This window comes from Hyperolius riggenbachi, chromosome 3 (genome assembly GCF_040937935.1).
Source record: "Hyperolius riggenbachi isolate aHypRig1 chromosome 3, aHypRig1.pri, whole genome shotgun sequence".
Lineage (NCBI taxonomy): Eukaryota > Metazoa > Chordata > Amphibia > Anura > Hyperoliidae > Hyperolius > Hyperolius riggenbachi.
In genome coordinates, this window is record NC_090648.1 from 486,562,109 (window position 1) to 486,588,650 (window position 26,542).

General features: G+C 47.8%; 2 protein-coding genes across 4 annotated transcripts in view; one reads left to right on the forward strand and one right to left on the reverse strand.

The window, feature by feature from the left end:
- The window catches only part of LOC137564357 (damage-control phosphatase ARMT1-like), a 98,624-nt gene extending 91,330 nt beyond the window's left edge, over nucleotides 1-7,294 (reverse strand). The window contains exon 1 of the mRNA XM_068278136.1: nucleotides 7,057-7,294. The gene's annotated coding sequence lies outside the window, so the exon portion shown is untranslated. The remainder of the gene's footprint in view (nucleotides 1-7,056) is intronic.
- Nucleotides 1-12,333, forward strand: part of LOC137564358 (troponin I, slow skeletal muscle-like) — an 80,263-nt gene extending 67,930 nt beyond the window's left edge. For all 3 annotated transcript variants that reach the window (XM_068278137.1, XM_068278138.1, XM_068278139.1), the window contains exons 7-8: nucleotides 7,154-7,248; nucleotides 11,150-12,333. In XM_068278137.1, coding sequence (XP_068134238.1) covers nucleotides 7,154-7,246 — 93 coding nt within the window. In that variant the 3' untranslated portion in view covers nucleotides 7,247-7,248; nucleotides 11,150-12,333. The remainder of the gene's footprint in view (nucleotides 1-7,153; nucleotides 7,249-11,149) is intronic.
- The last annotated feature ends 14,209 nt before the right edge of the window (nucleotides 12,334-26,542 follow it).

Below are 26,542 nucleotides of genomic sequence, written 5' to 3' on the forward strand. Positions count from 1 at the left end.
AATCACTACAAGACAAGTGCGAACATACATCAGGCAATGGTTCAGGGCTGAGTGCTGTACAGACTAAGGAAAGGAAGGCGGGATGGAGGCGTGGCTTTGAGTAGGCGGGGTGAGTAGAGGAGCTATGGTTTTTGCTGAGATGATAAAGCAGTCCGGATCTGTCCGCGACATATCAAAGCTGCTGTACACATGCCAGGTTATTGCCCGCCCCAGCCACAGATTGGAAGTGATCCGATTCAATATCAGGGCATCAAACAGTACATCTTCCCTGTTGGACCAGTTTTATGGTTAAGAGTTTGGATGTTATTTAAAAATGATTAGAATTATTAGAAAATAGAGCTGGGTCTCCTTTACCATAGTCTCCCGTCTCAGTCTGTCAAATGAAGAAAACAACATGGCTGCCAGATGAGGCGACGCTGACATTTGCATACATGAAAAAAGGCACCTGGAAAAAAAGGGCACAGGGGATTGCTGCTAGTAGAATATCGCTACAATTAGTGATATTCTACTGCTGGATTACGATAGTAAAATATCGGTAATGTTTACCAATATTTCACTATGGCTAAACCTAACCCTACTCTCACCCACACTCTCCTTCTAGCAACCCTAACCCTACCCCCCCCCCCCCCCAGTGGTGCCTAACCCTAAGACGCCCCCAGTGGTGCCTAACCCTAACACCCCCCCAGTGGTGCCTAACCCTAAGACCCCTCCAGGGGTGCCTAACCCTAAGACCCCTCCAGGGGTGCCTAACCCTAAGACCCCCCCAGTGGTGCCTAACCCTAAGACCCCCCAGTGGTGCCCAACCCTAAGACCCCCCAGTGGTGCCATGCCTAACCCTAAGACCCCCCAGTGGTGCCTAACCCTAAGACCCCCCCAGTGGTGCCTAACCCTAAGATTCCCCCCAGTGGTGCCTAACCCTAAGACGCCCCCAGTGGTGCCTAACCCTAAGACCCCCCCCCCCCAGTGGTGCCTGACCCTAAGACCCCCCAGTGGTGCCTAACCCTAAGACCCCCCAGTGGTGCCTAACCCTAAGACCCCCCCAGTGGTGCCTAATCCTAAGACCCCCCAGTGGTGCCTAACCCTAAGACCCCCCCCCAGTGGTGCCTGACCCTAAGACCCCCCAGTGGTGCCTAACCCTAAGACCCCCCCAGTGGTGCCTAATCCTAAGACCCCCCAGTGGTGCCTAACCCTAAGACCCCCCCAGTGGTGCCTGACCCTAAGACCCCCCCAGTGGTGCCTAACCCTAAGACCCCTCAGTGGAGCCTAACCCTAAGACCCCCCAGTGGTGCCTAACCCTAAGACCCCCCAGTGGTGCCTAACCCTAAGACCCCCCCCCCCCCAGTGGTGTCTAACCCTAAGACCCCCCAGTGGTGTCTAACCCTAAGACCCCCCAGTGGTGCCTAACCCTAAGACCCCCCAGTGGTGCCTAACCCTAAGACCCCCCCAGTGGTGCCTAACCCTAAGACCCCCCAGTGGTGCCTAACCCTAAGACCCCCCAGTGGTGCCTAACCCTAAGACCCCCCCAGTGGTGCCTAACCCTAAGACCCCCCAGTGGTGTCTAACCCTAAGACCCCCCAGTGGTGCCTAACCCTAAGACCCCCCAGTGGTGCCTAAGCCTAAGACCCCCCCAGTGGTGCCTAACCCTAAGACCCCCCCAGTGGTGCCTAACCCTAAGACCCCCCCAGTGGTGCCTAACCCTAAGACCCTCCAGTGGTGCCTAACCCTAAGACCCCCCAGTGGTGCCTAACCCTAAGACCCCCCCCCCAGTGGTGCCTAACCCTAAGACCCCCCCCCCAGTGGTGCCTAACCCTAAGACCCCCCCAGTGGTGCCTAACCCTAAGACCCTCCAGTGGTGCCTAACCCTAAGACCCCCCCCCCCCAGTGGTGCCTAACCCTAAGACCCCCCCCCCAGTGGTGCCTAACCCTAAGACCCCCCCAGTGGTGCCTAACCCTAAGACCCCCCCAGTGGTGCCTAACCCTAAGACCCTCCAGTGGTGCCATGCCTAACCCTAAGACCCCCCAGTGGTGCCTAACCCTAAGACCCCCCCAGTGGTGCCTAACCCTAAGACCCTCCAGTGGTGCCATGCCTAACCCTAAGACCCCCCAGTGGTGCCTAACCCTAAGACCCTCCAGTGGTGCCTAACCCTAATGCTGGGCATACATGGCTCGTTTTTGCCGCTTGATTTTCCCATTCGATCGTTTCACCTCTCGATTCTGCAATCGATTCTCTTATCTTCCGCTCGTTTATCTTACCTTTTTCCATTCACTTCTATCACAAATCGAGCGGCGAAACGATTGAGCGGGCGATCAGACATGTCGGAAATTATCTATCGAGCCATCTAAATGGCTCAAAAAGGAACCGTGTATTCCCAGCATTAGACACCTCAGTGGTGCTTAAATCCCCCCCCCCCCCCCCCACCAGCACCTAACCATAAGACTCCCCCACGGTGCCTAACTCCCCCCCCTTCCCCGGTGGCGCCTAACCCTACCCTCCCTCCTAATCCTTAACTCCCCTGTGATGCAAAGCTCCACTCCTGTTATGCAATCAATGCCACAATCTATTTCCGCAAATCATGGCTTTTACAATAGATGCCTGTGGCCATGCTGTTTTTTTCTGTAAGGGCTCCTACGCCCTTTTTTCTTGTTTCGCTGCCCTCCTCCTTCACTCAGCGTTTACCATTTTCATATCATAACCACGAGTTATAAATAAAAAGCCTTCACTTACCGCCAAATAACGACATCGGCCGCGGGCCAGAAAAAACAACAACTTTATTATGGACACTTAACAATCTGTATCGTGGGCAAAGTTCCTTCCTCAGGACCGTGCCAAGGACAATCCTGCACATAGCCTAAGCTTGCTTCTCCCCTGCCCGCTGCCTATTGGTGACCCACTTTGGTGAGTATAAATCCGATCCCCCCATCCCAATACAGCGACACCTGCACTAGGGACATTCCTGCTCTTTGTTAGTTGTTTCTTTTCTTTCTTTTTTTTTTTTTTTGAGATTTCCTGGCTACTGAGATATTTAATATAAAACCACCTGAACCTGTTTTTCACTTGGGTGAAGATCCCATAAATCAGTCCGATGTGGTGACTTTACAGCTGGCCTCAGGCTGCTTACCTGTCATTATTATTACATCTGCTGCAGCTCCGGCCTACGCAGACTCCCGCTGAGGGAATGCCCTTCTATTCACAGTATTATAATAGAAGCATCATTGATATGGAGGTGTTTTCTAACCAGTGATGATGTTAAAGAGCCCCTGTAGTGATGTAAAGCAGAATTTTGTTTGCCTATTCTTACCGCTTATCACAAAACTTAGATTATGTTCCTGTCACAATTTATGGTGAAATAATGCTACAGAGTGTATTTTTCACTATGAACTGAGAAAATAAAAGTATGTTTAATGGTAAAAATCAATCTCATTAGCTCAGGAAACATATATTCCCATTCACCAATTAGTGCTGCATCAGATAGTGCCAGAAATGTGCACAGGAGCAAGCCCAATCCTGCACAGCACTGCTTCTGCTACAAAACGTATATCTACTGACCTGTGGCTTAGATGAAGTCACAGAGGACGTCAGGGGTCTAGTCCTGGGAAAAGAAGAGAGTGGACTCACTCGGAGAATTCCTGCGCCGGGCGGCGCACCAAAAATGGGCGTGGCCAAGCACACTGTGGGCGTGGTCATGGGTGGGGCCAAATATACATGACCTTAGCAGTGATGTAAAAGGTCTGTCGAGGAAGTTTGAGCTCTGCCGTAGTGTATCCCCCAAAAATAGATGTAATCTGACAGCATTTCACCAAAAAGACACATAATCTAGAAGTAGAAGTTCCTCCAAAATACAGATAATATGGAAGTGGTTCCCCCAAAATAGACAATGTGGCAGCAGCAGTTCCACCAACATACTCGTAATTTGGAAGCAGTTCCCCAAAATACGCGAAACCTGGCAGCGGATCACCCAAAATACACGTAACACCCAAAGGACATATAATCTGACAGTAGTGGTCCCCCAAACATACACAATCTGGCAGCAGTTCCCCAAAATACACGTAATCTGGCAGCAGCTGTTCCCCTAACATACACATAATTTGGCAGCTGTTCCCCAAAATACATAACAGCGATTCCACAAAAATGCAGATAATCTGACAGCAGTTTCCCCAAAATAGGTACCCCCAGGTAGCCAGGTCTATAGGTGTCCCCAGTATAAGTAGCCATGAGTATAGTAGTCCCCAGTATATGTAGCCAGAGGTATAGTTGCCTACTATATGTAGCCAGGGGTATATGTGCCCAGTATATGTAGCCAGTGGGATATGTCCCCAGTATATGTAGTCAGGGGTATATGTGCCCAGTATATATAGCCAGGGGTATATGTGCCCAGTATATGTAGCCAGGGGTATATATGCCCAGTATATGTAGGCAGGGGTATATGTGCCCAGTATATGTCGCCAGGGGTATATATGCCCAGTACATGTAGCCAGGGGTATATATGCCCAGTATATGTTGCCAGGGGTATATATGCCCAGTATATGTAGGAAGGGGTATATGTGCCCAGTATATGTAGCCAGGGGTATATATGCCCAGTATATGTAGGCAGGGGTATATGTCCCCAGTATACTGTATGTAGGCAGGTGTATATGTCCCCAGTATATGTAGGCAGGGGTATATGTCCCCAGTATATGTAGGCAGGGGTATATTTCCCCAGTATATGTAGGCAGGGGTATATGTCCCCAGTATATGTAGGCAGGTGTATATGTCCCCAGTATATGTAGGTAGGGGTATATGTGCCCAGGTTACCCAGGTGTGCCCCCACCCGGAGAGAGCAGAGCAGAGAAGGCGAGCTATGGGGACAGTGGGGATGGGCGGACATCTCCCCCCCCCCCCCCATCCCTCACCTTTGTGCTCCCCTTCCTGCCTCTCCCCTCCAGCGTTGTTAAGTGTCGGGCGCGGCGGCGAAAGTGGGCGGAGACTTACCTCGTTCCAGCCGCAAGGGACGCTCCGCTCTGTGTGCGGCTAGTCTGGTCTTCTAGCCGCACACAGAGCGGAGCGTCCCTTGCGGCTGGAAGAAGGCGGAAAGTCTCCGCCCACTTTCGCCGCCGGGCCCGACACTTAACAACGCTGGAGGGGAGAGGCAGGAAGGGGAGCACAAAGGTGAGGGATGGGGGGGGGGGGAGGAGATGTCCGCCCATCCCCACTGTCACCATAGCTCGCCTTCTCTGCGTTGCTCCCCTCCACACAAGCCAGGGTGAACGGCGTTCACTCTGAAGAAAAAGTGGGTGGACGCCGTTCACCCGCGTCCACGCAGGGCTCGACCCCTGGAGGACGTATATATACAGTAGTGGTGGATAAAGTAGTTAACCTCCTTAGCAGTAACCCCTGACTCGTGCCTGTGCGCAAACACTAACCAATATGCCTAACACTAACTTTCCTATCCATACACCTGACAATAACCGATCTAATACTAACCGATATGCCTAGTACCAACAGTGGGCACACAACTTTTCTTTTTAATATATACTTGTATTTCTTATCCATTCGAGAATTGCAATACATGTTTCTGATTGATTGTAAAATTTTCCCCCAATTATTAAAGTAAAAAAAAAATTGCTTGTGTCTATAAATCAAGAAATTGACACTTTACGCCCACACCATTACGTTTTCATAAAAATCAAACAGAAAAATCAGTCACCGCTGATGTTTTTTTTTTTTAAACAAATGAAAGTTTTACATTTTCCTGTACAATCGTTTTTATCAAATTGCAGTAAAATTGCATAATTTTATTGTATTGTGTGTGGCCACCTTAACCCTCTCACCGGTATGCCTGACTGAAGTCCGCAGGGACAGCCAGTAACGACCTCCTCAGCTGACTATCAGACGTGTGTATAGAGGCGTCCGATCCCTGACCAGCGATGTGCAAGCGATTCACCCAGCAGATCGACTCACCTCCAGCGACGGCCAACCTCATTCTTCTGGCCACTCCCACACCCGCTGTGTGATGTCACATACACGCCACTCTGACGTCCCTCTGCCCCCCCCGCATAGCAGCACAGTGCGTCATCAGCTACACAGCTGACACACATCTGTACAACTAAACCCAGCAATGTCACCAAGGGGATTGGGTTCTGTAATGCGACAAATGACATCAGTAGTTTGTTGTGTACGCACCTTAAAGCACAATTGAAGCGAACGTGCTATGGAGGCTGCCATATTTATTTCCTTTTAATGGACACCCAAGGAGAAAATAAACTAAATGAAATAAACATAGTTACATAGTTATTTTGGTTGAAAAAAGACATACGTCCATCGAGTTCAACCAGTACAAAGTACAACTCCAGCCTGCTCTCTCACATACCCCTGTTGATCCAGAGGAAGGCGAAAAAAACCCCACAAGGCATGGTCCAATTAGCCCCAAAAGGGAAAAATACCTTCCCGACTCCAATTGTATCTATCTTCCTTCTCCTAAAAATGACTTTTTAAGATATTCCACGGTTTTATTTTATGTTTACTAAACTTTTTAAGTTTTAACTGTTTTATTGTTTTTGCTCAATTCATTCATTGAAATATGCCAGAGCTAAAATGTATGAGCTATTTACCCTTTTTACCTCTTTTCTGCTCTCAGAAGCCATTTTCTGCTAGGAAAGTGTTTTATAGTTGGAATTTCTTATCATTGAGGGTCACACTGTAGTCACTTCCTGTCTGAGTCAGCCACTTACATACCTGATATTTAACTCTTTCAGGCAGAGAAAGAAAAAAGGAACACAGCATAGGTATTTGTGAGCTAGGCACTGTACATACCCATGTCTATCTCATCATGTCACATGTCACTTTGGGTATCCTTTAACACTAACTGATTTGACAGAAAACAATCAACTTTTCCACAGGTACGCCTAAAAGTGCCCATTAATCACACAATCTTGATTGTACAATCTTACCACTATGTGATATGAGGGACTGCCTAAAAGTATCCACCCAAAGTATATTCACTTAGTTTACCCTTTTTCTACCTAGATTTGATAAGATTGGACAATCTGCATCAGTAAATGTCTGGATATTTCCTGCACCTCATTTGAAGTTGCTTGGGGTAGTGATGAAATGTCTTTCCCGTGGATACATGCTCTGGGCAGTTGGATTTGATTGGCTTATCACTTTCTGTTCCAGGAAAAAGCTGTTGAAGTCGACTGGCGGAAGAACATTGAAGCGATGTCCGGTATGGAGGGCAGGAAGAAGAAGTTTGACACCAGTAATGCATAAAGGTGAGAAGCTCTGTCTATTCACAGTGGCAGTACAAACCCACACCTCCACGAAGCTCTGATTTGCTGTGATCACATCCTGCTTTAGCACATGATCACTACTAGCAAATCAGAGACTTACATAACTATCAACTGACCAAACTGATCACATGCTTCTGCATGACCATCACTACCAGAGCTGGGACAAGATCCTGCAGCACCCAAGGCTGAGACCCCAAAGTGCGCCTCCCCATCCCTCCCACCCCGGCCGTCACACACTGATTGCTATTAGACTAAGAGGCTTCCCAGGGCCCCCAACACCTTAATCTCTAGTTATCTGGCTTACAGTCACTGCCGTGTATTCCCTTTTCTTATTTCTCTCTGCTTCAAACACAATAGGGGAATGATAGCTGAGTGAGTTGTGCGTCCCCTCCTACACTGCACCCTGAGGCTGGAGCCTCTCCTGCCTCTGCCTCCGCCCGACCCTAATCACTACCCAAATACTGTCCTTTCTGATATAGTTATGCTCCCCACTACCACTACGAGGACCACAATCATGAAAACCTGTAAAAATCCACATGTAGGTATAAAGGTAGGTAGGTATTAGAGGTACATTTGTCCCAAAGCAAAATACACTGTAAATTATTTTTTTCCTATGCAGACTCTACTGTACACACGCTTTACACTGATCTGTGATCATTTAATTTTCGCTTAAGGGTAACCTTAAAGGACAACTGTGAGGAGAGGTACAGTGTATGGAGGATGCCATATTTATTTCCTTATAAACAATGTCAGTTGCCTAGCAGTCCTGCTGATCCTCTGCCTCTAATACTTTTAGCCATAGACCCTGAACAAGCATGCAGCAGATTAGGGTTTTCTGATGATATTATTGTCAGATCTGACAAGATTAGCTGCATGCTTGTTTCTGGTGTGATTCAGACACCACTGCAGCCAGCAGTGCAATAGATCAGCAGGGCTGCCAGGTAACTGGTATTGTTTAAAAGGAAATAAATATGACAGCCTCCATATATTCTCTTCAGTTGTCCTGTAACTCAACTAAAAAAAAACAAAAAAACACTTACCTGGTGCTATCTACCAGCCCCTTGCAGTCGCCCTGTGTTTTGTTTTCGTCGCATTGGCCACGCACATCCCTGGTCACGTCGCCGTCCCCGTACTGCGCATGCGCAGGAAGAGAAATCTCATAGTGCGCATGCGTAGGACTGGGAATGATGACGTAAGCGAGAGAGAGGATGGGCATGGCCAGGGACGCGCAGGCGCAGTGGCTAGGCGAAAACCAAACTCAACCACGGCGGGGGACCGGGGCACCATTCCAGGATGGCAATGGCACACGGCGGTTGCAGGGGGCTAGTAGAAGCCCCAGGTAAGTGACCTTTTTTTTTTTTTTTTTTTTTTTTTTAGTTGAACTGAAGAGGAACTCCAGTGAAAATTATGTAATAAAAAAAAGTGCTTCATTTTTACAATAATTATGTATAAATGATTTAGTCAGTGTTTGCCCATTGTAAAATCTTTTACATTCCTGATTTACATTCTGACATTTATCACATGGTGACATTTTTACTGCTGTCAGGAGATGTCAGTGGAAGGAGATGCTGCTTGATTTTTTTGGCAGTTGGACCCTGCTGTAAACAGCTGTTATTTCCCACAATGCAATGAGGCTCACAGACAGGACTGACATCACACTGTGGGAGGGGTTTCACCGCAATATCAGCCATACAGAACCCCCTGATGATCTATTTGAGAAAAGGAATAGATTTCTCTGGGAAAGGGGGTATCAGATACTAATTGGGATGAAGTGCAATTCTTGGTCGGAGTTTCTGTTTAAGGTTCCCTTTAATCGGAACATATTTTATGTTTATGGTGTTATTATGTTATGTGCAGGTTACTTGCATAGCAAAGGTTGTTCTGTGTTTTGGCTGGTTACAATGACGATATCAGAGCTGCTGTGCACTGAGGATTACCCTCATCATATACTGCGTATCTTCCGCCTCGTTCTTGTCCAGCCTGTCGGGACGCCTGACACACAATCGTGATTTGCAGTTTAATTTACAGTTGAAATAGTTGAGTCTCAGCCAGCCAGGGATTATACATTATTATTATTATGAGAGAGGAGCTACACCCATGTCCACGGAAGACTTCTTGTCGCAGAGACACGACAACCGAGGCCTTGCAATAAGCACAACGTCTCCCTGTCACTACCTGAAGGCACCCACACACCTATACAATACAATAACATTTGTAAAGCGCTTTTCTCCTATAGGACTCAAAGCGCATAGATATGTCTCAGATCAATACAGGGCGGCAGGCTGGACTGTGTTAAAGAGGAAGTAGTCATGTTGTATGTTTATAAATGCCAGGCTAAACAGGTGGCTTTTCAGTTTGGACTTAAAGAGGAACTTCAGTGAAAATTATGTAATAAAAAAAGTGCTTCATTTTTACAATAATTATGTATAAATGATTTAGTCAGTGTTTGCCCATTGTAAAATCTTTTACATTCCTGATTTACATTCTGACATTTATCACATGGTGACATTTTTACTGCTGGCAGGTCATGTAGCTGCTGCTTGCTTTTTGGCAGTTGGAAACAGCTGTAAACAGCTATTTCCCACAATGCAGCAAGGTTCACAGACAGGAAACTGCCAGGACCATGGTCCTCACAGTTTCTTGTGGGAGGGGTTTCACCACAATATCAGCCATACAGCGCCCCCTGATGATCCGTTTGTGAAAAGGAATAGATTTCTCATGGGAAAGGAGGTATCAGCTACTGACTCTCACTACAGGTTTTTTACTTAGCTGGAGCTTCCTCCAGCCCCATAAGCATGGATGTGTTCTTCGCCGTCCTCCTCAGCGCCATCGTGACGTCAGTGGCGGAACTTCTGCACAAGTGCAGAAGGCCCCGGCTGACGTCACTCAGTCAGACTGAGTCCAACTGTGCCGCTTACTGTTACCGTTGACTGCAGGAGAACGGCAGCGCTGAGGAGGACGACAAGGGTCACATCCATGCTTATGGGGCTGGAGGAAACCCCGGGTAAGTAAAAAACTGCAGTGAGACTCATCTCTGAGTCTCTTTAACCCCCTTGCCGTTACAATTCTGGCGGCAAGGGGGCAGCGCAGCACTTTTAAAAAAACAATTTTTTTTTCAATCCTGTAGCGAGCCGAGGGCTCGCTACATGATAGCCGCTGACAAGCGGCATCTCCCTATCCACTCTGATCGCCTTCGGCGATCAGAGTAAGAAGGAAATACCATTCAGAACGGGATTTCCTGCTGGGCTTCCCCGGTCGCCATGGCGACCGGGCGGGATGACGTCACTGAAGTCATGGACGTCGGGACGTCAGAGGGAATCCCGATCCACCCCTCAGCTGATTAGCCAGGCTGCGCAGGGGGTCTGGAGGGGGGAGGGGCGGCGCGGCGGGTAGCGGCGAATCGGCGGCGAGCGGAAACTGCACGCAGCTAGCAAAGTGCTAGCTGCGTGCAGGAGAAAAAAAAATTGTGAAAATCGGCCCAGCGGGGCCGGAGAAATCCTCCTACGCAGGTTACCCCGAACTGAGCTCGGGATAACCGGCAAGGAGGTTAAATGCTTCCAGAGATGGAGCTGCTCTGGTTGGGTGTGGCGAGGGAGTTCCAAAGTGTAGGGGCAGCATGACAGAAGGCTGTCTCCAAAGGTTTAGAGGTGAACTATGTGATGGAATCTGACCAGAGTGTGGGTGTATGGGCATCTTCATGTAATGACAGGGAAGGAACTATTGCCTATCCACACACGGCAGACAAATTTCCAACAGATTTCAGCATGACTGCATTTTTTTTTTTATACGCAAATAGAAGCAAAGTTATCAAGCTAAAACCATGTTTGACAGAAATCCGTTGATATAGAGAGCTGCACTGAAAACTGCTCATTGCATTTTACAGGAAAGAAGACCATGATGATTCTGAAGACCCTGAAATGTTCCCACCCACCCCCCAGAAGACCACCATAGATTGTGACCATTACTCCCAACACATCTCAGTCTGCACACAAACTCTCTTTCCTAAAGATGTCCATACACAGCAAGACAAAATAAGGTCTTAACAGAGAACTGCAATCATAAGTGTAGGGATCACCATAGTGGGTGCTACAGGGCCTGTAGCCAAGGGGGCCCAGTGGTCCTGGCCGCTATTAAAGGAAACCAGAGAAGTTTAAATAAGCAGCTTTTATACTTACCTGGGGCTTCTTACAGCCCCATGCTGGCTCTGGGGTCCATCACCGTTTTCCTAGGTACCTGTTTTCCTCTGCTGTGTCCCCCGGTATGTATCTCAGCTGACGCCAGTTGTGGAAATGGCCTTGGCAACGGGAGTACAACAGGGGCGCACGTGGCCTTGCCACGTATGCGAGGGGAAACCAAGACTGGCTGTGACTGAGATATATACTGGTGGACACAGTGGAGGAATGGAGGTAACCAGGAGGGTGGCGATAGAACCCATGGCCAGCATGAGACTGGAGGAAGCCCCAGGTAAGTATAAAAACTGCTTATTTAAACACCTCCGTTACACTTTAAAGGGGTCTGCTGCAGGCCTCATAGCGACCCCTGGGGGCCCCCTTAGTAATGTATCCCAGAATTTCCACCGAGAGAGGTTGACCTTTCATACCTGAGTTATGCTCTGGGCCATTAACGTGAACGCGAGTCTCGCAATGGCCTGGTGTCCAATTTACTTTCCATTTTGGATAATGGATTCAATTAACTTTTTGGTATTTTTCAATTGCAGGGAGCTGAAAAGTTATTTTAAACAAAAGATGAGAAATTATCTCCTAGGAGAAAACTTAGGAGAAAAAGTGAATTGGATAAGGGCCCCCGTCTCAGATACACTAGTGAGTGGGAAACTGAGGTCAGCCTCAACTCTCAAACTGAAGACAAACTCATCAGCTGACATTGAACTGAGGCCAGACTGAATTAGTTCTACTGAAGTCAAGGTGGACTGAAGAAAAGAAGCAGATGTTACGAATCGCCTGTGTGGACAATGTTATGCTCCTGTGTGTGGACATCTTCAGGGGACATGATTATCATGTTGTGATCTCATTACAGCCACAATACAAATATATGCCTTGTTTAGGTAAACTCTGTGTCCCTTTGTCTGATTTCCGATATTTTACATGTACATTTATCTCTTTTTATCTAATCTTATGGACTATCTCCCTCTTCTTGAGCTATATCAGGGGTGTCAAACTCAAATACAAAGTGGGCCGAAATTTAGCTCTAGGAGCAAGTTGCAGGCCAATTTCATGTCTACTGGTCACCACTCTCTCCTAAAAAAGTTCCCTCGTGTCGAATAGGCCCCTCCTTCCCCTATACAGTTCTCTGGTGTCTAGTGGCCCTCCTCCCTTCCTAATCCCTATACAGTTCCCTAGTGTTTATTGGTCCTCCCTCCCTTATCTATATATTTCCCTGGTGTTTAGTGGTTTTCCCTCCCTCCCCAAAACAATTCCCGGAGGTTTAGTTGTCCTCTCTCCCTCCCCTATATTTAGTTGTCCCCCTCCTTTCCCTATACAGTTCCCAGGTATCTAGTGCTTTCCCCCTCCCCATATGGCTTCCCTAGTGATCTAGGGCTTACCCTCCAATATAGCTTCTCTGGTGGTCAAGAGTGGGCAAACCTAATGCAAAGTGGGAAAACCACCTCAGGCAGAGCCAAATCTGAGGGCCAGATTTGGGCCATGGGCCGGAGTTTGACATGTATGCGCTATATCTACTAAAATACATTACCCTTACATTTATTGATTTTGGTGGCCGATGGACCAATAGGCAGATCTCACTCTGATCGAGTCTAATCGGTGAGAGATCTGTTGGCTACCATGAACCGCAGGCCAATTTCTAATCGATTTCAGCATGGAATTTTTCAGCAATCGGCGCTGTGATGCCGCCTTGCCTTCCATGGCCACTAGTGTAAATGTACCCCGTGCCTCTGCATTATTATATTACCTCTCTGCCACTCCCTGGACTCCTCTTCTGGGGTCACGCTCCATTAGGTTGCAGCGGCAACCATGTGGTTTTCAACCACATGGGGCAAGAACCCGAAAGAGGAGTCTGGCAGGCAACAAAGAGGTAATATAATAATGCAGGGGCACGGGAGTTTCCACTGCGTTGCTTATTGTTCGTGGTTATTGCCAAGCATGGGCTCATGAGTAGTTACGAGTCACTAAGGACTCGAATTTGTGATTTAATAAGGCTTAATTGCCTCAGCTGTGTGGCTGGATGAGAAGGAGTTAGTTACTTATAAGTCCGTCGGCCTCCCTGTGCTCCAAACAGCTTGCAGGTGTCCTATTGGACGTGTTGCAAGCCTCACTAAGCGCACTTCCTCCTTCAAGCCGGAAGCAGGAAGTGCGTAATGGTGAGGTTTGAAACGTGTCCAATAAGACACGTGCAAGCTGTTTGGAGCGCAGGAATGATGAAGGAATTATGGGTAATTAACTCCTTCTTATCCAGCCGCACACCTGAGGCAATTAAGCCTCATTTAAATCACGAATTCGAGTCCTTATGGACTCGTAACTACTCGTGAGCCCATACCTGGTTATTGCATGCCGTTACCACACACTTGATGGAACATGTCGGCCCGATCTCTTACAGCATATCAGATCAATACATTCGACCAATTTCAGGCCAAGATTCATTGATTGGTAATGCTTTTGGCGGCACTGACTTTCATCCGATTCAATAATTATCGATCTGCCGCCAAACAGCACACATATATTTTTACGCACTTCATGCAAATTACATAATGCATGTTACACACTTTGTGTAATTTGTGTATGTTATACACAAAACTTGTGTGGATCTTGTGTAATGCGCGTTAAAGGAGAAGGTCCGAGCAACCTAAAAATAAAAAATCCACACACCAGGGGCTTCCTCCAGCCCCTGGCACCCGTCCTGTGCCCTCACCGCAGCTCCAGTGGCTCTCGGTCCCTTCCGGTGCAGATGCCGACCTCACCAATTCAGCTTCCGGGTTGGCTTCTTCTGCGACTCACTGGTCGCGCTGACGTCATCTGGACTGTACTGCGCAGGTGCAGAACTACTGCGCCTGCGCAGTACAGTCTGGATGATGTCAGTGTGGCTCTGAGAGCCGCTCGTGCAGGCGCAGTGGGGATCTTGCACTGGAGGGGACCCCGGGCCACCATCAGTGAGCGGAGCTGCGGCGAGAGCAAAGAACGGCTGGCAGGGGCTGAAGGTAGTCCCAGGTAAGTGGATTTTTTTATTTTCCTTGTGCTCTGATGTGTCCTTTAACCATTTCCGCTGCCCGGACGTGATCCTCACGTCCAGGCGGCTGCTCTGATGCAGAGGCGTGCTCCCACGCGTGCCCCCGTGCTGTCCCCCGGTGTCCCTGGGATCAGTGAAAGGGAACATGGTTCCCGTTCACCAATCTAAGTTGCAGGCAGAAAAAACGACGGTTTCTTATGAGAGACCGCAGTTTTTCTAAAAAAAAAAATTTCTCCCTGTCCGCCTTGTGCTTCCGGTAATCGAGAAGCACAAGGAGACCAAAAACTCAAGGTGGCCATCTTGTGGCCAAATAGTAAAACTACATCTACATACATTTTTCATGCCAATTTACACATATTATAACATTAAAAATTAACTGTTTATTTCCCAACACCAAAAAAATTACCCATATAAAATTTTTAATGAAAACACAAACAAACATAAATAGTTACCTAAGGGTCTGAACTTTTTAAATATGCATTTGAAGGGGTATACTACGAACAATTTTTAAATTATAAGCTTGTAAATAGTGATGGACGCAAAAAAAAACAAACAAATAAAATATTGGCGCCATACATTGTGATAGGGACAAAATTTAAATGGTGTAATAACTGAGACAAACGGGCAAATAAAACACATAGGTTTTAATTATGGTAGCATGTATTATTTTAAAGCTATAATGGCCGAAAACTGAGAAAGAAATGATTTTTTTCTTAATATGCCTGTTAAAATGCATTTATAAAAAAATAATTCTTAGCAAAATGTACCATCCAAAGAAAGCCTAATTAGTGGCGAAAAAAACAAGATATAGATCAATAAATTGTGATAAGTAGTGATAAAGTTATTAGCAAATGAATGGGAGGTGAAAATTGCTCTGATGCATAAGGTGAAATATCCCCGCGGGCTGAAATGGTTAAGCAAGCAACATGCGCAGTGTATGACACGTGTTATGTCATTCGAGTGACATCTGCTAAAAAACAGGTGGGCTGTTTTTGCTTCAGGTTTGCTTCAAGGATTACCACTATGCAATCTGCACGTATAGAGGAGTTTATTACCAGCATAGCCCCAATGAAATGCTTATAAGATGGATGAAGGAGGGCCCCTAGGGGCCCCTCTGGTCCAGGGTCCCCAGTGTGGTCGTAACCTCTGCACCCTCTATTGCTAGGCCACTGTTGTTATATTTGTATTATATTTACCCTCGGGACACTGCTCCTCCTCTGTTGACCTATGATTTGTACAGCTTAGACATTCAGGGTTTATAATAAACCAACATAAACTCGTGTTTGCAGAAAGGATAACACAGTTAAACAGGATCCGAGGTGCTTCAGTTCAGCTTGCTTCTCCCACACACATTAGGGCAGCTGATCACAACACGTCCTTATAGCCTGGATCTAGGGTCACACATTAACATGTTACGCTGTACATGTGGCCAGATTTCAGGCATGGTCTCAAAGGTCATGGCCTAGGGCACCAGGAAACAAGGGGTGGGCTGTGGTCAAATAGCGAGGACAACGTTGCCGTCTGTCTGAATCAGTCCATAACTGGTTCTGGACCGATGCAGTTGAAATCTACGTCCTGCTTGTGGCTGTGCGGATCAGACAGGACGTAGATTTCAAGAATGGTCGCCATACATTCCTGCCGCTCACGCCACTGTCTCCTCGCCGCAGATAACTTGCCCTGCTGTCTGTATGACCCTGTCATCACTGTAAGCCAATCCCATTGGCTTACATTGATTGACAGCGCCAAGAGCCAATGAAAGTGGCTCCTGACCGGCTCCCACAGCTCTGCCGTCATAGAGACGGCAGAAAGAGGGACCTGCGGCGGGACAGAGCGGCCGGTGCGGCAGATTATTGCGCCGATTTGTCAGTAAGCGCCATTTTAGTGTACCAGCAGTCTCTGTTCCTTAACCACTTGCCGACCAGTGGATTTCTGAATGATCTGTGCTGCGTAGGCTCTACAGCCCGCAGCACAGATCAGGTTTTAACCAGGGCGATCAGACTTACCCCCTTTTTTCCCCACTAGGGGGATGTCCTGCTGGGGGAGTCTGATCGCCGCCGGCTCTCTGCGCTTTGCGGAGGGGGGCTCTTCAAAGCCCCCCTCCGCAGCGTTTTCGGCGCTCCGTCCCCTTCCCTCCCTCTCTGAGCTGCGCAGGACGGATTTCCGTCAATCAGAGGCCGGGGATCGCCGATCTGCCTTACGGCGCTGCTGCGCAGCAGCGCCGTATGATGTAAACAGCGGGGATTTCTTCCCCGCGTGTTTACATTTCGCCGGCGAGCCGCGATCGGCGGCTCTCCGGCTGTTCACGGAGACAGCCTCCGTGAACGGACATGGAAAGGCCGCTTCCATGGAAACCTGCAGACGACCAGTTTATGCCAATCGGCGTTAGCTGGTCGTCAAGAGGTTAAAGGACTACTGAAGGGGGGTAGGGGGAAAAATGAGTTGAACCTACCCGGGGCTTCTAATGGTCCCCTGCAGACATCCTGTGCCCGCGCAGCCACTCCCCAATGCTCTGGCTGGCCCCGCCTCCGGTTCACTTCTGGAATTTCAGACTTTAAAGTCTGAAAACCACTGCGCCTGACCATACTGGGCTTGTTCACTACACTCCTAGTGATGTCAGTAGGAAGCGAGGATACAGCCGCGCAGGTGCAGTGGTTTTCTGACTTTAAAGTCGCAAATTACGGAAGTGAAATGGAGGTGGGGACGGGAACATCAGTGAGTGGCTGCACAGGCACAGGATGTCTGCGGGGGACCATTAGAAGCCCCGGGTAAGTTCAACTCTTTTTCCCCCGACCCCCCTACAGTACTCCTTTAAGGGGGCAGAGACTGCTGGTACGGAACTGTAGTGAAAATAACATCATGAATAAAATTGCTTATTTTTTACAATATTAATATTCGTTACTGAGAGTTCTATGCAGTCAGATACTGGTTGCCTGGCAGTTGGAAAAAGCGATTATTTCCCACAATGCAATGAGGCTCACAGATAGCAAACTGTCAGGACCATGGTCATGACATCACACTGTGAGAGGAGTTTCACCACAATATCAGCCATACAGACCACCCTGCTGATCTGATTGAGAAAAGGCAAAGATTGTTCATGGGAAAGGGGGTATCAGCTACTGATTGGGATGAAGTCTAATCCTTGGTTATAGTGCCTCTTTAAATCGTGCAGAGAATAGTTTATAATGTTTATAGAGCGTGTCCTGTAAATGTTCTGTGTATGTATATTGAGTCTCTCTAGTATTTGCACGTATCTCTGTGTAAACCCTAAACACAAGACTCCCGTATAAAGCATATTTACCATTCCTGAAGGTATTTGCAGAGCTTCCACCCCTCCCCCTGCATAGTGTAAACTGCTAAAAGTAATACTGCTCAGTCACCTTTTCTCCAGTCCGAGATGGCGGCTGCACGGAGCGGCAGGTGTGGTGGAAATGGTCGATGAGATGCAAATAATTCTGTTCAGCATGCAGATTGGATGCAACTCACAATTGGACCAATCAGATACACTTCCTGTCAAGAATCTATTCAGTGAGGAGACCTTGGGCAAGACTCCCCAACACTGCTATTGTAAAATAATATCAAAGCGCTATAGCTGATACAAAATTAAAAGTCCAAACGGAGTGCGCTACCACAAGATCAGGCAGGACCTAAAAAACTTGTACACAATCGTTTAAGCGCACATCCTAATTCTCATAAAAGTCCACATAAAAATCACTTAGGAGTTCTCATATGCAGTTCTCATATGCAATTTCTTGATCTCTTGTGCCACCATCACCATGGACACCCAACAGTAAACAGACTCACCAGATGTATTTGGCCAACCATGCACAAATCCAGGGGCCTCAGTACTTCAGGATCCTGGTACCGCTTTGATGCTGTCCTTTTAGACCACCATCATTCTCCACATTGTCCATGCAAAGTACCTCAATGAAATAGCCTCCATAGTGTAACTCCGTATAACACCTAAAACTTTAATTATAAAATTGCACTCACATGCTCCAAAAGGTATTGCACACATAGGGCTTGATTCACAAAGTGCTGCTAACTGTTTAGCACGGGTGTGCTAAACAGTTAGCACGCGAAGTGCCATTCGTGGACTTTTGCGCGCAAAGTGCTGTGATTCACGCGATCGCGGACTTTTGTGCGCGCAAAAGTTCGCGATCGCGCGAATCGCGGCACTTTGCGCGCGCAAAAGTCCGCGAATGGCACTTCACATGCTAACTGTTTAGCACACCTGTGCTAAATAGTTAGCACCGCTTTGTGAATCAAGCCCATAGAGTTTTACGGGCTCTCCCCCGTTGCCTGGCAGGGCACAGCTTGTGTTGGGTCCTCCAGCTCCCCTTCCACTCAGCTTGCAGACACCACCGCCTCCACCGGCCGTTCACTTCCTGGTATGTCCAACCTCCCGCCCGATCGATTTCATCACTCCCTCGTGACTCATCAGGGGCACCAACACTACCAACACTGCTATTGCGTATAGAGTGCACCCCAGTGGCTGCAGCTCCGGTGCTTTGAGTCTGCCAGGAGAAAAGCACAATGTAAATGTTATTTGTCTTGTCTTAACATATGGGCAACCTGGGCATTTGCCCCACAGCCCTGAGCTGGCTAACGCGCCTCCACCCCCAGCTCACCCCCTACTTAACTGTGGGCCCTTGCAGAGTCTTCTGCAGAGTAGAAACCCACCTATCCTTGCACACTCCTCCATTGGTCCGCGGCTCAGTGCACTTTCACCTACATCATCACAGGGATACCTCTCCCCCTTGGCGACTAGGGTACAAGCAAGGCAGGCTCCTGCGTGGGGCCTTGCTGTCCCTGGCTATCTGCCCTCTGCTCTGCCGCCCCCTTCTGCTGTAACTCACATGCCCCGATCCAGCACCGAATCTCACCGCTCTCCTGCTGCCGGTTTCGCGTCGTCACCATGGTTACTTCTGCCCGGTGCCTCTCATGATGTCAGAAGCGCAGGGCCAGATTTTTACTTTTTACCGCCCAAGGCCCACTATCACCTGCTGCCCCCAGACTGTCAGCCCCTCCCCCCCAACACGACAGGCATTACATTGTAGGTCCCTCTGAGTACAGTTAGTGACATGATGGCAGGCATTAGATTGTAGGCCCCTCTGAGGACAGTTAGTGACATGATGGCAGGGATTAGATTGTAGGCCCCTCTGAGTACAGTTAGTGACATGATGGCAGGCATTAGATTGTAGGCCCCTCTGAGGAAAGTTAGTGACATGATGGCAGGGATTAGATTGTAGGCCCCTATGAGGACAGTTTGTGACATGATGGCAGGCATTAGTTTGTAGGCCCCTCTGAGGAAACTTTGTGACATGATGGCAGGGATTAGATTGTAGGCCCCTCTGAGTACAGTTAGTGACATGATGGCAGGCATTAGATTGTAGGTCCCTCTGAGGAAAGTTAGTGACATGATGGCAGGGATTAGATTGTAGGCCCCTATGAGGACAGTTTGTGACATGATGGCAGGCATTAGATTGTAGGGCCCTCTGAGGACAGTTAGTGACATGATGGCAGGGATTAGATTGTAGGCCCCTCTGAGTACAGTTAGTGACATGATGGCAGGCATTAGATTGTAGGCCCCTCTGAGGAAAGTTAGTGACATGATGGCAGGGATTAGATTGTAGGCCCCTATGAGGACAGTTTGTGACATGATGGCAGGCATTAGATTGTAGGCCCCTCTGAGTACAGTTAGTGACATGATGGCAGGCATTAGATTAAAGGCCCCTCTGAGGACAGTTAGTGACATGATGGCAGGGATTAGATTGTAGGTCCCTTTGAGTACAGTTAGTGACATGATGGCAGGCATTAGATTGTAGGCCCCTCTGAGGTCAGTTAGTGACATGATGGCAGGGATTAGATTGTAGGCCCCTCTGAGTACAGTTAGTGACATGATGGCAGGCATTAGATTGTAGGCCCCTCTGAGGAAAGTTAGTGACATGATGGCAGGGATTAGATTGTAGGCCCCTATGAGGACAGTTTGTGACATGATGGCAGGCATTAGATTGTAGGCCCCTCTGAGGAAAGTTAGTGACATGATGGCAGGGATTAGATTGTAGGCCCCTCTGAGTACAGTTAGTGACATGATGGCAGGCATTAGATTGTAGGTCCCTCTGAGGAAAGTTAGTGACATGATGGCAGGGATTAGATTGTAGGCCCCTATGAGGACAGTTTGTGACATGATGGCAGGCATTAGATTGTAGGGCCCTCTGAGGACAGTTAGTGACATGATGGCAGGGATTAGATTGTAGGCCCCTCTGAGTACAGTTAGTGACATGATGGCAGGCATTAGATTGTAGGCCCCTCTGAGGAAAGTTAGTGACATGATGGCAGGGATTAGATTGTAGGCCCCTATGAGGACAGTTTGTGACATGATGGCAGGCATTAGATTGTAGGCCCCTCTGAGTACAGTTAGTGACATGATGGCAGGCATTAGATTAAAGGCCCCTCTGAGGACAGTTAGTGACATGATGGCAGGGATTAGATTGTAGGTCCCTTTGAGTACAGTTAGTGACATGATGGCAGGCATTAGATTGTAGGCCCCTCTGAGGTCAGTTAGTGACATGATGGCAGGGATTAGATTGTAGGCCCCTCTGAGGTCAGTTAGTGACATGATGGTGGGGATTACATTGTAAGATCCTTGGTGAGCAGTACATTCGATGAATGACAGGCAGGTCAGAGATCACTGTACATGCCCATTCACTGCCCCTTTAACCCCAAGTGCCAGATCCGGCTGTTGCTAGCCGCCCACTGCTATGTGCAAATTCTGTGTAGCAGAATGAATGTTTGGCAGGCTAAGTGCTATTACCACCCTGCTGCCCACAACCCGCCCCTTTCTTTCCTGGTGCCCTAGGCCATGACCTGTGTGGCCTTTCCTGAAATCCGGCCATGCAGAAGTGCCGGCCGAAAGTAACCATGATGACTGGAGCTAAGTAGCCGGCAGGAGAGCGGTGAAATTAAAGGGACACTTAAGTCAAACAAAAAAAAATGAGTTTTACTCACCTAGGGCTTCCAATAGCTCCCTGCAGCTGTCCGGTGCCCTCACCGTCTCCCTCCGATCCTCCTGGCCCCGCCGGCAGCCATTCGCTTCTATGTTGTATATGATATATGTAATAGCAGCATAGATGGCGCTATTGCGGCCAGGAACGTGAAGAATCACTCGCGTCCCCAGCCTGTCAGCTCCTGTCACCAAAACAGGAAGTGGCTGCCGGCGGGGCCAGGAGGATCGGAGGGAGACGGCGAGGGCACCGGACAGCTGCAGGGGGCTATTGGAAGCCCCAGGTGAGTAAAACTCATTTTTTTTTGTTTGACTTAAGTGTCCCTTTAAGTGTTAAATTGGGACCATGTAACCATTACAATCTTTTCTTTGGGGGAGCCATGCCTAATTTTCTTGCCACCCTTCAGTGGGAAGGGCCACAAAAACTTTAGCAGCAACCCTGTGAGAATGAAGATGGGAGTGCACAGAGCCATGGACCAATGGGCAAGCGTGTCAGGATGGGTGAGTCTGCGGGGACCACACTTAAAGAGAAACTCCAGTGAAAATAACGTAATAAAAAAAGTGCTTCATTTTTACAATAATTGGTATGTATAAATGATTTAGTCAGTGTTTGCCCATTGTAAAATCTTTCCTCTCCCTGATTCACATTCTGACATTTATCACATGGTACAGACTAACCAGCAAGCTCATGGTGACCTAGAGCCAAATAAATCCATGATTCCATGCCATGCACTGATGAGGATCAAACAATCCGAAACAGTCTGTATGCATGTTGGATTATTATGGCTCTGTACAAATTAACAAACTGACACATCATTGCATTCCAGCGGTTCTGGAGGTGTGTTTAGCTTCTAAGAGTACAATGGTTAATTTGCATATATTCAGCAGTGGTGCTCTGGGAGACATCTCGAGCTCACTCCAACCTGAATTATTGCAAATTCTTTCTGTTTTAGGAAAGCCAACTTTTGTTTATCGCATGGTGACATTTTTACTGCTGGCAAGTGATGTCACTGGAAGTAGCTGCTGCTTGCTTTTTTGGCAGTTGGAAACAGCTGTAAACAGCTATTTCCCACAATGCAACGAGGTTCACAGACAGGAAACTGCCAGGACCATGGTCCTCACAATTTCCTGTGGGAGGCGTTTCACCACAATATCAGCCATGCAGCGCCCCCTGATGATCTGTTTGTGAAAAGGAATAGATTTCTCATGGGAAAAGGAGTATCAGCTACTTATTGGGATGAAGTTTAATCCTTGGTCACGGTTTCTCTTTAAGTTGGGGGGAGACCTGCTATGACGATTCTGCTTTAATGAACCAGCAAATCTTTTATTCCTAAGAAGGAACCGAATGTTTATTCATCGTGAGAGTTTCTACGTTTCTCCAGCTTCAGAGCACGTAATGGCTGATTAACGGCACATGGCAGATGTCCCAGGCTCCCACTGATTCATTACAATGTACTGAGACTGAATGTGACTAACCAGGAACTCACTGGCAGCAAGTGAAATGTCACATCATCCAGCCACTGGAATTTATTACAGGGTCTCTTGATTTAAACATGAAGCTTTGCATCTGGGCATCGCGACCCAGCCGCTGAATCATCCCTCTGACATTCACTCAGGAGCAGGTCCATGCCAAGGCCGCATACTATTATTATTATGTATTTATATAAAGCGCCAACATCTTACACAATGCATTGCATAGTCCTGCCACTAACTGTCCCTCAGAGGGGCTCTCATTCTAATCCTACCAGGGCCGGTTCTCTCATGAAGCAAGATGAAACATTTGCATCAGGCGCAGAGATTACAGGGTCGGCATGTTTGTACTGTGTTTACACTAACAGCATGCAGTCAGAGTAGGAGGAGAACTAGGTGAGAGGTCATCATTGGGGAAAAGCAGCTAGTTGTGCTGTGTGAGGAGTCTCACAGTGAGGGAGGAGGGGGGAGGCAGGAGAGCAGCAGTGTTTCATTTGACTTGCACAGCAGAAGGGAGGAGGTGGCACTGCTGTCCTGACCGAGGAGGAATGGAGTGGTTGAGGGTGAGCAGATTGTTTGTCACAGAATCACAGCCGGCCAGTGTGCTATTGTGTTTAGCTGCAGCATGTCATGTGAGAACATTAAATGAAGTAAATTGTCCGGTGCTATGCGATCATTCCAAATCACGAAATGACGTGTGTGTGTGGGGGGGGGGGGGGGGGGGGGGAGCGCATCTTCACAAGTTTGCCTCAGGCAGCAAAATCGTTCCTGAATCCTACCATAGTCTTATGTCCGTCATGGCCTAGGGACAAATTTTTGAGGGGGAAGCCAAGTACCAGTAACTTACCTCTTTGTTTTTGGGAGGTGGGAGGGAACTGGAGTGCCCAGAGGAAACCCACGCAGACACGGGGAGAACATAAAAACTCCTTGCAGATACTGCCCTGGCTGGGATTCGAACCAGAGGTGCAAGGTGAGAGTGCTAACCACTTCGCCACTGTGCTGCCCACATGGACTGCGGCTGTGAGGGTGGGGTTAGGGGAAGGTTATAATATGGGAGGCGGAGTCATCTCCTGTTCCAATCAATTCACTTTATAGTTCAAGATACAATGGTTACTAGACGATCGCCACAGAAAAGTGGGCATCTCAGCCAAAAGTGTTTATCCCTCGTAGACGCGGCAACCATTTTTTATAAATATGGAAAACTAAAAAGCGACAGATAATTTATTTGAGTATTTATATAGCACCGACATCTTACGCAGCGCTTTACAGAGTATATTGTCTTGTCACTAACTGTCCCTCAGAGGGGCTCACAATCTAACCCCTACCATAGTCACATGTCTATGTATGTATCCTGTAGTGTATGTATCATAGTCTAGGGCCAATTTAGGGGGAAACCAATTAACTTATCTGTATGTTTTTGGGATGTGGGAGGAAACTGGAGTGCCCAGAGGAAACCCACACAGACACAGTCTCCTTGCAGATGTTGACCTGGCTGGGGAACCAGGGACCCAGCGCTGCAAGGTGAGATCGCTAACCACTACACCACTGTGCTGCCCATGCAATTTTTTCAGTGCAGAGTCTGCTTGCCTTTTCTATAAATAGTCCCCTGTGTTCTGTTCCTGCCCAGCTGCAGACAGTTCACATTGGCAGGGCCAGGGGGGTAGATTAGAAGCACCTTCACCACCCTCGGCATAGTTTCATAATTATTCAGACACATCTGCGCATTCGCTAGGAGTCGGTGGTATTTTGTCCAAGAGGTCCTGTAGGGTCACACTGTCTATTTGTTAGCAACGACGATTTCTCCTGATTAAACATGTTTGCTGCTATCAGCCTGCTGGCTCCGCCTTGGCCTGTGCGCTGATGCCACTAGACAGCGGTAAACCACACACTGTCCAGATGATGGGAGGCTATTTATTCTAGGTGAACAGTGAATGCCGCAGGGAGCCAGGAGTGAGTCATGCTGAGCAGAAGAAGGACCGCCGGACACACTGAACCACAAAATGTAAACTGCTTTTTCTGCTATCGCAGCACATGCAGTGCGGTGACTAAGGCTGGACTGCGACTGCAGCGGAAAATAGACATTTTTTTTGTCATCGGAAAACTGACAGTGAACAGACCAGAAAAGGATTGAAGTGAACCCGAGGCAAGAGGGATATGGAGGCTGCCATATTTATTTCCTTTTAGACAAGAACAATTGCCTGGGTGTTCTACTGATCCACTGCCTCATATACTTTAAGCCATAGACCCTGAACAAGCATGCAGCAGATCAGGTGTTTCTGACGTTATGCACTGCATGCTTGTTTCTGGTGTGATTCAGACACTGCTGCAGCCAAACAGATCAGCAGGACTTCCAGGCAACTGGTATTGTTTAAAAGGAAATAAATATAGCAGCCTCCATTTCACTCTCACATCGGGTTCACACTTTGGGCCATATCCTATTCAAGGTGATAAGTAGCTTGCAGATGCGAGCTACTTATCACCTTGCCATCGCGCGAGGATTACCGGCAAATCATATTGCCCATTTCCTTCGCGCGATGGCCGATCGTTAGGGAGCATTACTCAGGCGAAAGCCTGAGCGATGCTCCCTTTTACCGAGCGATGGGGAGTGAGGTTTACGCTGTGGTGCTGTCCATCAGCACCACGGCCTCACTTCCCACACATGCGCACTCGCCCGCTGAACATCGCCGCCATCTTCCGCCGCAGCATCTGGGGGTCTCCTTTAACCACTTAAGCCCAACTGGACGAGATTTCTCGTCCAGTTGGGCTGCGCGCACTCCCGCGGGTCGCGCGCGCTCCCGCGGGCCCCCCCGTGCGCGCCCCCGCTGCTGGCCGCTAGATTACCGATCAGTGAAAGGGATTATAAATCCCTTTCGCTGATCGGACCCCCCCGGAGAAAAGCCGACAGCGTCTCTTCAGATGCTGCGGCTTTTCTGAGCTCTGGGCTCCTTTCTTCTGCCTGGGAGCGAGATCGATCGCTCCCAGGACTTTTTGATCCTGGCCATCTTGTGGCCAAATAGCAAATTACACCTGTAAAAAAAAAAAATCAAATTAAACATATAAATATATTAAAAAAAACCCTGTTTACCTCCCACACCAAAAAATACCCACATACAAGTTTAAATTAAAAAAAAAAAAAAATTACAATAATAAAAAAAAAAAAAAAAACATAAATAGTTACCTAAGGGTCTGAACTTTTTAAATATGCATGTCAAAGGAGTATATCAATATGATTTAATAAATTATGGGCTTCTAAACAGTGATGGACGCAAAACGGAAAAAATGCACCTTTATTTCCAAATAAAATATTGTCGCCATACATTGTGATAGGGACATAATTTTAACGATGAAATACCCGGGGCATATGGGCAAATACAATACGTGAGTTTTAATTATGGAGGCATGTATTATTTTAAAACTATAATGGCTGAAAACTGAGAAATAATGAATTTTTTCCATTTTTTTCTTATTCTTCCTGTTAAAATGCATTTACAGTAAAGTGGCTCTTAGCAAAATGTACCACCCACAGAAAGCCTAATTGGTGGTTGATTTAATTTGATTGTGATGAGTAGTGATAAAGTTATTGGCAAATGAATGGGGGGTGAAAGT